The sequence below is a fragment of the Benincasa hispida genome, chromosome 5 (genome assembly GCF_009727055.1).
Source record: "Benincasa hispida cultivar B227 chromosome 5, ASM972705v1, whole genome shotgun sequence".
Classification (NCBI taxonomy): domain Eukaryota; kingdom Viridiplantae; phylum Streptophyta; class Magnoliopsida; order Cucurbitales; family Cucurbitaceae; genus Benincasa; species Benincasa hispida.
In genome coordinates, this window is record NC_052353.1 from 6,156,236 (window position 1) to 6,170,441 (window position 14,206).

General features: G+C 37.1%; 1 protein-coding gene across 8 annotated transcripts in view; it reads left to right on the forward strand.

Moving 5' to 3' along the window:
• Positions 1-2,288: 2,288 nt before the first annotated feature.
• Positions 2,289-14,206, forward strand: part of LOC120077725 (probable protein phosphatase 2C 51) — a 31,668-nt gene continuing 19,750 nt past the window's right edge. For 3 of the 8 annotated variants that reach the window (XM_039031690.1, XM_039031689.1, XM_039031688.1), the window contains exons 1-7: positions 2,292-2,726; positions 3,045-3,303; positions 5,111-5,216; positions 5,300-5,441; positions 6,257-6,518; positions 6,705-7,072; positions 8,788-8,861. In XM_039031690.1, coding sequence (XP_038887618.1) covers positions 2,438-2,726; positions 3,045-3,303; positions 5,111-5,216; positions 5,300-5,441; positions 6,257-6,518; positions 6,705-7,072; positions 8,788-8,861 — 1,500 coding nt within the window. In that variant the 5' untranslated portion in view covers positions 2,292-2,437. Of the gene's footprint in view, positions 2,727-3,044; positions 3,304-5,110; positions 5,217-5,299; positions 5,442-6,256; positions 6,519-6,704; positions 7,073-8,787; positions 8,862-14,206 lie in introns of those variants that run through there. The other 5 variants (XM_039031691.1, XM_039031694.1, XM_039031692.1 and 2 more) reach the window with 4 other exon arrangements.

The window sequence follows — 14,206 nt, forward strand, 5'->3', positions numbered from 1 at the left end:
TGGGCCGCAGTAGCGGTGGTATTCGAGGGTGGAGCGGATAGTGCATTGGAGAACTGCTCAACGCCTGCAAGATATTTATCCAATAGTACAATCTTGCCATACAACAAGATATGATGAATGGACTGGTCATACAAAGCATCGGGATCAACAGGTCCTGGTTTAAAGCCATGATCTAAAAAAAAAAATTATATATATTTCTCAATTAAAAAAATATTTGTTTCTCAATTAGAAAAATAATGTACAACTTAATTAAGATAATGTACAACTATTAAAGAATAATGTCAACTTATTAAAAGAATAATGTACAACTTAATTAAAAAGAATAATGTACAACTTAATTAAAAGAATAATGCACAATAATTAAAAGAGAAATGTATAACTTTATAATAAAAAATTGAATATACAATAAATTTATTTACTTTCCATAGAATAATATATATATATATATATATACATGACCAATGAGAAAAAAAGCTAGTAATCATTAATGAAAAAATAACAACAATAACAGAATTTTGAATTGTAAGAGAACGAATTCTGAGCGAGATTGTAAGAGAGAGAGAGAGATTGTAAGAGAGAGAGATTGAGAGCAAGATTATAAAAGAGAGGGAGATTGAGAGAGCGAGATGTTCAGAGAGAGCAAGATTGAGAGCGAGATTGTGTTACAATCTCGCTCTCAATCTTGCTCTCTCTTATAATCTACTCATCCACTATTCTTCCTTGTTAGAGGTTGAAGTTTCGACTTATGTATGCGAAACTTCAACCCTCGACAACCCTATTATACGTATTGTTTTCCAAGTGTTTTTCTTTGTTTGTCGAGTTCTGGCAACGTTTACGACCATCTACATTAGTCGAATCCTCAACCCTCGACTTCTAGCCTCAAACTCCCAAAACAACAATATTTCTCTAATAAGTTTCAAAACAACAATATTTCTCTAATAAGTTTTAAAAACAACAATATAAATATTAAAGGTCCACACTCGTATGGATGTATAAAAACTTAGAAAAATAGCAATTTATAACCCTAAATTTTAGGGGTTGTATTAATTCAAACCATAAAATAATAATTGTATTAATTTAAATCTTGAACTTTTGTAAGTATATTAGTGTAAGTGTACCAGTTTACACTCTCCATTATGTTCCATTTGGGAATACTTTGTGTGATACTTATAATTATACCAATTAAACCTCAAAGCTTTCATAGATGAATCAATAACTGAACTCTTGTAAGTATATTAGTTTACACTCTTCATTATGTTTCGTTTGGAAATACCTTATGTGATACTTATAATTATAACAATTAAACCCCTAAATTTTCATAAATGAATCAATTTAGACTTTTAGTTAAAACTTTATTTTAGAATCGTTCATGCGTATTTACTCTAATCGTCCATTTGGTAAAATTGACACTTGAGAAAGTCTACACATGATTGAGAATTAATTAATATATCAAATGATTTTATATATTATTTTACACGTATAGTTTTAAGGGCTGTTTTTAAATATATAAAAAAAATAACCAAAATATTTACAAAACATAACAAAATTTTAGAACTATTAATGATAGACGTTGATAGACACTGATAGTAGACACTGATAGAAGTCTATCAGTGTCTATCAACATCTATCATTGATAGTTCCAAAATTTTGCTATATCTTGTAAATATTTTACCATTTGAAATAATTTCCCTAGTTTTAATTACTTGAAAATAAAAGATAAAATAGATATTTATGAAATATTTAAAGGCAAAAGATGTGATTGTTTGTTCAAACACATCTCCATCCAAGTGATGATTTATATCTATGGTCTAAATCAAACCCATACATGAGAAATATTACTTTAGTCTGAATAGTTGTAACGTGATAAAGAACGTGACTGTCCGTTTAAACATATCTCTACTAGTAGATCATGATTTTTCATACTTGTACTCTATATCACACCCATACACGAATAGATATATCACTTCAACCCAACTAGTTGTAATGGGGAAAAGACTCGTCTGTTTGTTCAAACATGTCTTTGTTGTTAGATCATGATGTTCATATTTATGATCTAGATCGTATTTGCATGTAAGTGAATACATCACTTTGAGTATAACTATCTCTACTCCAATAGTTGTGACAAAGGACAAAGTAGGAAAATTGCAAGGGTAAAAATAAAATGGAATCTTTATAGTATATAGAAATTTAAGTATATATATGTGTGTGTGTATATATATATATATATATTTTATATTATTAATTTTTCTTCAAAAAATAAAATATTGTTTAAATGAGTAAAATAAATACGTTATTTAAAAAATGAAAAAGGAAAAACCCGGTCATCACCGTACCGGCATTCATCCGGTTGAAGCAATCCCGCCACCGCGCGCCCTTTCATACTTCTCATCCGTTTCTCTCCTTCCAATTTCCTTGATTTTCAGTCTCATGAGTAACCATGGCTTTCCAGAAGATCGAAGTAACCGATTTCTATACGGTTCTTCTATGGTTTATGGTCTACGCGATAACGCACTGCTCTGCGGAATCGTCAACGTGCTTGATGGTGTACAAGGAAGGCGGCGCTCCGGCCGTATTTCAATCCCCGAAATGCCCTCTTTGGAAGCTCTCCGACTACACTTTTCAATCTCCCAGCGCCCCTCATTGTCAAATTGCAATGCATCAGGGTCGAAGAAAGTATCAGGAGGATCGCGCTCTTTGTGCTCTCGACGTTCGAATTCCCTTTCCAAGTACCGCTATCTCTTCCTTTTCTGGATTTGAATATTCATTCAGATTTATGAATATGCATGTTGCTAAAAGAACTAGGAGCTCTGTTGCATACAAGGTGTGTCTGTTTAAGATTCGAGAAACCATGGAGTTAGGAGCTTATGCATGTCATTCACTTAGTTTAGTGAGGTTTTTCCATAGAAATGTCTCTCGCTTTTACTAATATGTCACAATTTCCCTTTTCCCGATTGCGTGTTAACTAAATGATAATCAAATCGTCGTGGACTGTTTTTTTCTTCTAATTTGGAGTATGATAAAGTGATATCTTTAAATATTTGTAGGTAAAACAGGTCTTAAGGAGGTACCTGTTGGAATTATAGCAGTTTTTGATGGTCATAATGGTGCTGAAGCTAGTGAGATGGCTTCGAAGATTTTGTTGGAGTATTTTGTTGTGCATACTTATTTTCTTCTTGATGCCACTTACTCTGGAATTTTCAAGAGATCCATTAAGACATCTTCAAATGAGAGGGAACATGGTATCCTCTTTAATCAACTTAGTTGGAGCGACAAAATTAGTAACCGTGATCTGGAACTCGGAAGGTGCTTGTGCTTATAGCTTTAAATGTTTTCTAACTTCGGTAGCTATGGATTTAATAGCATTATTGTTATTGTTTTTCTTTTTATTTTTTCTAAAATGTCAATTATTTTGTGTTTTGTTTGGAAGGAGAAAGAATTTGCATTCCTAGAATGAAAGTTAATTATCAAAAGATCCCCTATTAAAATTTCTATTGTCCGCATATCTTCCTTTTCACTTCCTTTGTCTGAAAAGTCCTATTGTCGCATTCTTGCCACAATTCCCAAATTCAAGCCTTCACCCCATTCATTCATTGAATTCTGCTCTCATTTGCAAGTTTGCAGCTGCATAGTATTTGAGGGCATCCCATTTTACCTTGCTATTATTGTTTTATTGTATTTTCTAATTTTCAGTTCAGCTATGCATAGGAGTGGTGGGGATTCAAAACCTCGCACCTCTTGAGGCAAGGACTATATACTGCCTCAATTAGTCAAGCTATACTAAGATTGATATACCTTTTAAATAATAAAAAAGAAGCAACCCAGCTATAGAGATTTCATAGGCCAAAGGAAGAATAAGTGATCTTGGTATTCTCCAATTAGGCTGGGGGAGTGACCCCAAGTTGGAAAGAGCATTGTCTTGGGCCATCTTCACTGTTTGATCTCCCTTGTGTAAATGCCTCCAAGAAGAAGAGTCTACATAAGGGACTTGGTACTTCTGTTTTGGTGGTTTTTTCTTCAGATTGCTTTCATCACCCTCTCGAGAGGGATTCCTCACTTGTTTCCTCTAAAAATCTGTACAAAATTTGATCGTGAAGTTATCCTAGCTTTCATGGAGCACTCATTTGATCCGGCATACTATTAGAGTTTCCATATGACTTTTCATTGAACTCCTTGCTTAGTCAGCCCATGTTTTAGAGGCAAATTCCAACTACCACCATTACAATCCCAACACTTCGAATTTGGAAGTTCTTTGACAGAGTCGGTTGGTGTATTGTTTTGCCCTCCGCTCATTCTCCCTTAAGTGAACTGGGGTATTGAGTTAGCTTCCACCAAGTGATTGAGCTAGCTTAGAGTGTTCCTCCATGAGCTTGTTTTGGAGATATTCCTCTTTTTTCTTGAAAACCCACTAATATGGTTGATCCCATGAATACTCTAGATCCCTGAATGCCAAAGAGTATTGGGTTTGACTTGTAATCTCCACAACTATTTTGTTACCATAGCCAAATCCCTTCTGCATTTTCTAATTTTATTTTGTAGCTTTCAGGAACATTGCAAGGTATTCTGGAGACTGGAAAAATACAGCGATGAATTAAGTAGACATATTGTGCTACCACTCTCAATCACCTCTTGGACAATTTTCTTTTACACCTTAAGAGTTTTGCTAAAATTCTTCCCCATTTTTGGGCATTCCTACGTCCATTACAGGCATAGGAACGACTTCCTTGAAGCATGTGTTAATTTCTTAATTTTGAAAAAATTATTGGAATAAACAACAGATTTTTTCAAGGGTATGGATTGATGCAAGTAATACAGTAAGAATGAGTAGTTTTGTGTCCATGGGAATTTTTAATTTACTAATGGGTGGTTATATCAAGTGAGTTAGAACTAGGTCTATTTGATTGATCTTTTATGCAGCAGCATAAGTTTCTACTAGGTTGGGGCTCATGGCTTGAACTGCAGTGCCATACATGAATACTTATCTATGTGCTTCTGTTAGAGAATTGACAACTAAAGTGGATAGGAAATTAACTTAATAGGGCTTACCTCATGTTTATATATCTCAGTTTAAGAGTATTTAATTCATTATGTTCAAAGTTTTATCCTTTTCCAGGCTTAAATACTTACTTCCAGCAGATTTTGACGATGATTTTCATTTGGAAATTTTGAAAGAAGCACTTATGAGAGCTATACAAGATATTGACAAAACATTTTCCGAGGTAAGTTGTATTTGATGTCTCTTTCTATTATTCATGTGAGAATTGTTGCACTGGATGCTGACAAAATCTATTGTATTATGAAGGAAGCACATAAAAATAATCTTGTTTCCGGTTCTACTGCTACTGTTATATTATTAGCAGATGCACAAATTTTGGTAGCGAACATTGGTGACTCAAAGGCTTTCTTGTGCTCTGAAAAATTTCAGTCACCTTCAGAGGCTAAAGGTCAGCAGGAAAGCACTTGAAATAAGATCGTTATAAATGTCCTTAATTGCATCAGGCTGGTCTTTTCTTTTTCTTTTAATTTTTTAGGGGTCTTCTTAACAGATTGAAGCATCAACTAGAATCAGGCTATTGACTAATCTAGTTTCATCCTCTATTTTTCTTCTTTTCTTCTTTTTCTTCTTCTTCTTGCCTTTCTTAAATCAGTGATGTTGAAACTCATAATTTGGTTTTGTTTGATTCACGGTTATTGCATGTTCCTTCCTTTTAAGAATAACTATTCTGGCTCTCATTGTACTTGTTTTTGGTTTTCAGAAGTAGAACCACATATACGTACTCTGGGCAAATAGTTTTTTGAGTCTTTTGTCACTGTGATGGTTGAGTGTTTTCAGCCTGCAATATTTATTATTTAATATCCTTTATTGGATATAGAATTGATACTTATACTGTTTTTCATTCACTTCAAGACCCAAGCAGAATTGAGCCTAACTAACTTTATTCTGGTCTATTATGGTACTATGGTATGATATACCCAAAATATCTGGTAGATTTGTTAATTAACCAAATTTATTACCTTGGTTTTAAGTTAGAAAAAACCATTTTTCTTTCTAACCAAATGTTGGAAAAATTGGGTCCAAAATGAGATAGTTATGAAAAATCGTAGTGGTACTTATTAGTTGAATATATGTGTGTGTGTGTGTGTGTGTTTATGGTTATCATATTTTTAATTTATCTGTTCATTATCTTAACATTCTTCTTTCTCATGTCAGTAAAATCATAGTAAAAGTTTTCTATTAATTGTTTTTGTTGAATTGAAGCCACCTTTGTAAGGTTATACAAGCAAAAAAGATACAGTGGTGCTTCACGTGCAAGGGGATATGGAAATTCTAGACCAGATTCGTATGATGGGCTGATGCATTTTTATGTCAAAGAATTGACGAGAGATCATCATCCAGATAGAGAGGATGAAAGATCTAGGGTGGAGATTGCTGGGGGTCATGTTGTTGACTGGGGTGGTGTGCCAAGAGTAAATGGTCAGTTGGCTATAACCAGAGCAATTGGTGATGTGTCTTTTAAAAGGTGAAATCTACAAAATAATTCTGTTGATTTGAGGGAATGTTTCACTTTAGTTCACCATAGATCTTGAACTTAATGCAAACTGATTTAAAAATCTTGGCAATGTATGATTAGTAACTAATAGGCATTTAGAATTTATAATCATCAATATTTGTACCAAATAACTAATTTATTTTAATCAATTATCAGCTATGGGGTTATATCTGCACCAGAGGTGACTGACTGGCAACCTTTGTCTGCCAACGATAGCTATTTGGTGGCTTCATCTGATGGCATTTTTGAGAAACTGAGCCCACAAGATGTTTGTGACTTGTTGTGGGAAATACACAATGATGGTATGTCAAGTTCTGAACATTCTCCTTCATGCTCATACTCACTGGCGGATTGCATTGTTAGCACTGCCTTTGAACGGGGAAGTATGGATAACATGGCCACTATTGTGGTTCCTTTAAGACCTGCTAGTTCTTCTCGGAGATTTCAGGAGGGGAGCTTTGTTGCACAGAGAGACTCAAGTTTTCCCATATCTGGAATAGAAAATCTTATTAAAGAGCACTCAGGTAATTTTTTGGGCTGTTAAAATTATAATGTCTACATGGATATACCTTACAGATGAAAGGAATCTCAGCTCATAGAAGTTCCATTTTTCTAACTAGACTATTTTCCATATCTACTTATATAAACTATGAAAACTGAAAACTATGAATTATGAAAATTTGTGTTGGGAAATTCTAAAGTTAAAGAGGGAAATTTGGATAGATAATTGGGTGGATGATTACAGTTGGTCCAATTTCGAAGATTTATAGGTGGGGAACCAAAATTCAGACCACCAGGTGATGTATGGGACTCATGATGGTTGATGAATAGTTCGAATATCGTCATGATAAGTTTGTTGAAGGAGGGGAACGTGAGTTTCTGAAATTCCTGGATTGCTGAATTTAATAATTGAGAATGATGGAAGTGTTCCGTTGTAGGAGAAGGAAAGAAGATACTCTGTTAAATCTCTTTCTTGTAATCTGATCGGTAAAGGTTGTGTTTTGAGGTATAAAATTTTTGTTTCAAATTTTAGAGAGGATATTGCCCTTAGACTTTTTGGTTTCAGATAACATTGGCAGGGGAGTCATAGCTATCAAGGAACCTTGCTGACTCCTTCATGCACTCAATGCTATAGGTATTTGGTTCATTATGAGAGAAAGCGAAGAGCTTTTGAGAGAGTAATTGTGAGTCTTTGCTGCTTTGATCAGGAGGATTGCAAGAGTAAGATTCAACCATTCATATTTATTTCAGTTTTGTTTGGGGTAGAGTTATGCATGGATAACAAGTGGATTTGGATGGTAAGCTTACCCAACATGTATGGATGCTGGTTTATTATTTATTTATTTTAAATTTAATTATTTAAGAAAAAAGTTAATTGATAGTTGAAATTTACAAAAAAGAACAGAGAGAAACCCCATGTAAATTGAAGTTTAAAGACTTGACGGGTTCCAAGAACTGGATTTACTAGAATGCGTGTTATATAGTTTAGAACTCCCCTCCCTCCAAAGTACTGAATTTGGCCTTCGGCAAGAAAATTATGTTCCATCCCAAATATTTGCCTATCCTAAAGATTTGCCTAACTTCTTAGACTCCAAAGACCAAACGAGGATGGGAATTTAAAATTTGTACCTTTATGTAGGAATTTGGTTGCTAATCTGAGATTGTTCAACTGGTTGAGGTATTATATTCTTGACTAAGACGTTGAAGGTTTAAATTCTCACCCCACATGTTAAACTAAAATTGTAGGAATTGATCATCTGGTTATATTTCACGTGCACCACACTTTGTTGGAGTTTTGAGCATTCAAAATGCTTGTAAGAATGGGAAAAATACGATATGCAATTAAAAATTGGAAAATACTTTGGAAAAAAAAGGAGGAAAATGTCTCCTCTCTGGAGGCAGTAAAATTTTTGGTGGTTCTTGCTGGAAATATTGTCATTAAAAATATTATTTGGACTTTTGAGAACGTGCATTTTCTTAGGATTAAACAACATAGTATAGAGTATCCTTGTTGAGATGTTCTACTTGTTTCATGTCTGGATGAAGTAATGATAGAATTCCATTATAATTTTAGAGGCAAAGTCATTTTTTAAAATGAAAATTTCTTATCGAGTTGAATAATTTTCTAGGTTTGTAATTTGTTTATTAGGTATTTACTATTTACGTAGAAGTTAACAATCTAGTTATTTTATTGACTATTTATTGGCTCAAATTCAATTTTCTTTATTGCACTGATCAGGCAAGGGTGTCTCTTCCAGTGCTGTGCAGTTGCAGCATTCTCATCCTGTTATGTCCAAGTTCAACAGATTATTGGTAAGGCTTAAAGAAATCTGTTTATTTGATTTGTCTTCCTTTCTTAAAGTTACTTATTTAAAAAATTAATTGATGAAAATAAAAGAGGAAGAAGAAGAGAAACACAAATAGTTTACATGGAAAATCCTAGAACCAGGGAGAAAAACCCACGATAGAGACTTGTTTTTTATTATTGAAGTGATACAAAATACAGGAAGACTTGCTCAAATTAATAGACAGACAGGAAGTCCTAGGCCCATGAGAAAATTACAAATAAGCCCCTAGGGCAAACCAAACATTTTTCGACACTCCCCCTCAAGTTGGGATGTAAATATCAGTAAGACCCAACTTGCTGATACAATAATCAAAACTCTGTCTTAACAACCCTTTTGTAAGGACATCTGCAATCTGCTGATTAGAAGGAAGGTAGGGAATGCATATGCTTCCATTGTCCACAGTCTCTCCTTGATGAAATGTCTGTCAATTTCCACGTGTTTGGTCCTATCATGCTGGACCGGATTGTTTGCAATACTTATTGCTGCTTTATTGTCACAAAATAATTTCATCGGAAGCTCACTGTCTTGATGAAGATCTATCAATACTTCAACCAGATTTCTTCACATATCCCTAAACTCATGGCCTTGTACTCGGCTTCTGCACTACTTTTGGCAACCACCCCCTGTTTTTTACTTCTCCAAGTGACCAGATTGCCCTAGACAAAAGTGCAATACCCAGACATTGACTTTCTATCAACAGATCCAACCCAGTCCAAATCAGTATGTTCTTCTATGCAACGTTTACTTGACTTCTTGAACAGTAGGCCCTTACTAGGAGTGCCCTTCAGATATCATAAAATGCGTTCAACGGCTGTCATATGTTCCTCGTAGGGAGCTTCATGAACTGACTGATAACACTCACTGCATATGATATATCAGGTCTCGTGTGAGATAAATATATCAACTTCCCGACTAATCGCTGATATATCTCTTTACTGACAGGAGCTCAATTGTTAATATTGCTCAATTTTGCATTATACTCCACAGGGATGTCCACTGGTTTACACCCAGTCATTCCTGTTTCCTTGAGAAGATCCAGAGTGTACTTTCGTTGTGAGACTAAGATACCCTCCTTCGATCGAGCCACCTCCATCCCAAGAAAGTACCGCAATTTTCCCAGATCTTTAATTTCAAATTCTTCGGCCATCTGTGTTTTAAGTCTCATAATTTCAACAGTATCATCACCGGTCAAACACAATGTCATCTACATAAACAATAAGTATTGAGATCTTTCCTGAACCAGACTTCTTTGTAAACAACGTGTGGTCTGAGTGCCCCTGATCATACCCCTGTGCTTTAACAAACGTGGTGAATCTGTCAAACCAGGCTCTTGGAGACCTTTTTAACCCATACAACAACTTCTTTAATCTACAAACCCGGTGCTTAAACTGGTTCTCGAAGCCGGGTAGAAGGCTCATATAGACTTCTTCTTCAAGTTCTCCATTAAAAAACACATTCTTCACATCCAATTGATAAAGATGCCAATTTTTATTAACAACAACAGATAACAGCACCCGGATCGTATTGAGTTTGGCTACAGGAGAGAATGTCTCAGAGTAATCAATACCAAAGGTTTGAGTAAAGCCTTTGGCAACCAGTCTCGTCTTGTATCTATCAATCGTGCCATCAGACTTGTACTTAACAGTAAACATCCATTTACATCCAACCGTCTTGTGCCCTTTAGGAAGAGCAACCTGTTCCCATGTCTCATTTTTTTCTAGAGCTCTCATTTCTTCCATAACTGCAGCCTTCCACTCAGGAGCTTCCATGGCAACATGTATACTATTTGGAACCTTGAACTCGGGAGATAAGTTACTATATGTCATGTAACTATGCATAGGGAACTTCGTACATGATCTAGTCCCTTCTCTCAAAGCAATGGGAAGATCGAGAGATGCATCACGACTTTTCTCCTCTCCAAGTTTCTTACTGCAACCAGCCGTCTGATCCATGGGCCTTTCTTTAGAAGGACTTTCCACACAATCACCTTCCCTTGCACTGTTCTCGTTTTTTGAAGTTATTTCCTCAGTGTTGTTCTTTCCATCAGTTTCTTCATCCTCCTCAATCCCTTCTGTTTTCTTAGCACTGTCACCCTTTTCTATATCTTTATCCACTCTGCAAGTATTAGTCTCAACACAATCATCAGTATCTAAAACAGGGATGTTTGTGAAATGAACGGAATGATCAGTGAGTTTCTTCCTGTAGTATGTTATCCAAGGGGCTTGATTGGTGGGAAGAACAGGACCAACATGTTCAGGTTCAACCGACACCCTCTAGGGGAACGAAATACGTGGACCAATTAGCCTCTTCACTAGGACTCTCCCCCTGAAGAGAATTAATGGAAAGAAAGGCTGATCTTCAAGAAAGGTGACATCCATAGAAACAAAATATTTTCGAGACAAGGGATGATAACATTTATACCTACATTGATGGAGAGGGTACCTAACAAGACACATCTCTGGGCACGAGGGGTAAATTTCGTACGATTGGGACCGTGAGTATGGATGAAGACAACACAACCAAACACCCGGAGAGGTATGTCGGGGATTAGCCGGGTGTTGGGATACGACTCTTTGAAACAGTCAAGGGGAGTGTGAAAGGCTAAAACACGGGAAGGCATGTGGTTGATGAGATGGGCTACAGTGAGGATAGCATCTCCCCACGGATAGGAAGGAAGAGAGGTAGATATCATAAGAGAACGAGCGACTTTTACCAGATGCCTATTTTTCCTCTCGGCTACTCCATTCTGCTGAGGAGTATAGGCACACAAGCTTTGATGGACAATCCCTTTAGAAGCTAGGAAGTCTCGGAAAGAGTTATTAACAAACTCACGTCCATTGTCACTTCGCAAAATGGCAATTTTTGTGTTGAACTGAGTTTTTACGATAGCATAGAATTTTTGGAATACAGAGGGCACCTCAGACTTATTGGCCAAAAGGAAAACCTAGGTCAGTTTGGTATGGTCATCAATAAAGGTGACAAACCAACGCTTGCCTGTAGAAGTGGTGGTTGGTGAGGGACCCCAGACATCATTGTGAATAAGATTAAAAGGTCTAGATGGTTTGTAAGGCTGAGAATGAAAGGGGACACAACTTTGTTTGGCCTGGATACACACATTGCAATGTAAGGACGATATATTAATATTATGAAATAAATGCGAAAAAAGATATTTCATGTATTGAAAATTAGGATGTCCAAGACGGTAATGCCATAACATAAAATCAATTTTAGCAGTAGAAAAATTCAAAGAAATAAAACTAGTCCTATAACCATCCGTAGAAGAAGTATCATCAGTTAGGAAATAGAGCCTCTTATCATGCCGAGCAGTGCCAATCGTCGTCTCCGAGCTCAGATCCTGAAACAAAACAATGTCGGGTGAGAAAACAGTCTGACAGTTCAGGTCTCTTGTAATTTTACTGATAGATAATAAGTTGTATGAAATCTTAGGAACATGCAACACATCACGCAATATTAGACCCTCAAAAGGAGAGAGATGTCCTTTTCCTGCAACAGGGGCAAAGGACCCATCTGCGATTCTAATCTTTTCATTGCTGGCGCTCGGATGGCATGATATAAAATGATCAGAAGAATCGGTTAGGTGATCTGTTGCTCTTGAATTCACAATCCAAGGCTTTTTACCATTAATGCTAATAAGACCGAAGGACTGAGCCGTACCTGAGTGTGCAATAGCACTGACCCTGATAACACTTAAGTTACTCTGACCATCTGCTTGAGGTTGAGCCTGGGCTTTGTCATTCATCGAGTCGCTCACCAGAGCCCGTCCAAGGCCGGACTTGTCCTGTGACTGACATCGTTTATAATTTGGAGGTTTCCCATGCAGCTTTCAGCACTGGTCTTTTGTGTGCCATGACTTTTTGCAGTGCTCACAAACAGGTGGAGGTTTCTTATCATTATCAGACCTGGAGGATTTTGTGGCAAAAGCAGCAGCGTCAGTAGATGTGACTTCTGGATTATTCATCGCACTAGATCTACGTATTTCAGAACAAACCTCCATAAGCGACGGTGTAAGATGTCACATCCATAGTCCCTTGCTTGCATTCGTGGACTTGCTTGTGTAAGGTATATAGACGGGATGCATTCTACTTCTTTGAATACAACTATTGCACTGCATCCCAAATATCTTTGGCAGCNCCATCGCACTAGATTTGTCTTCTTCTAAGCGTATTTCAGAATACACCTCCATAAGTGACAGTGTAGGACGTTGGCCCAATATCCTGCTATGAACACCGTTAAACTTTGGATTTAGCCCGGCCAGAAAATCATACACTCGATCAACTTCCTCAACTTTGGAATACTGAGTCCCGTCATGTGTACACTTCCAGATAATTTCACGGCATAAGTCCATTTCTTGCCATAACAGGGATAATTTGTTGAAGTATGATGTCACGTCCATAGTTCCTTGCTTGCATTTGTGGACTTGCTTGCGTAAGGTATATAGACGGGATGCATTATGCTTCTTTGAATACAACTGCTGCACCGCATCCCAAATATCTTTGGCAGTCGCCATATAGAACAACGGTCTGCCTATTTGAGGTTCCATGCTACTCACCAGAACTGATCGTAGCAATGAATCTTCTGCTCTCCAGATGTGTTCTTGGGGGTTACCAGATTTAGGTTTTGGTATCTCTCCAGTTAGATACCCAAATTTTTATCTTCCTTCCAGAGCCATTTTGATGGATTATGACTAGGAGAAATAATTTTGGCCATTCAGCTTTTCTCCAATAATAATTCCTGCAGAATGTCCCATTAATCTAGACAACAAATTTGTAGTAGGTAAAGTATGGAAAGAATTTACCGGGTTCTCGAAATACAACTGAAGATTGGATGGCTCTGGTTGAGCACTTTGTGAGTTTGTGCCAAGAACCGTCCCAAGATCCGCGAGCTGTTGCTGAAAGAAGCAAATCGTTTTTGAATCTCACCAGGGAAAACACCATTCACGGCTGTCGGAGAACTCGCTGGAAAGGAGCTGTGATCCGCACCACTGCAGTCGGACAGGGCTGGACCAACCACCGACGGCTGCTGTTCAATGAAGAAGCTGCGACTGGTCGAGCCGAGGAGATGGGCGCAGCTCCGGTTTGCACTCGAGAGTTCAAAGCAATATGGGTTTGCTGCGCTGACGGCTGGGCTTCGACCGATATGACGTTGCTGAAGGTTTGGGCACGACCCGATTTGTCTGTCGACGGAGTGGGTTGTCTGTCCGGCGGCACTCATATGTTGAAGAAGACGCGGTAAGGCAGCCTCTGGGTACTGTTGGACAGCCTCCTTAATCGTGGCAGCCATCTCTGTTGC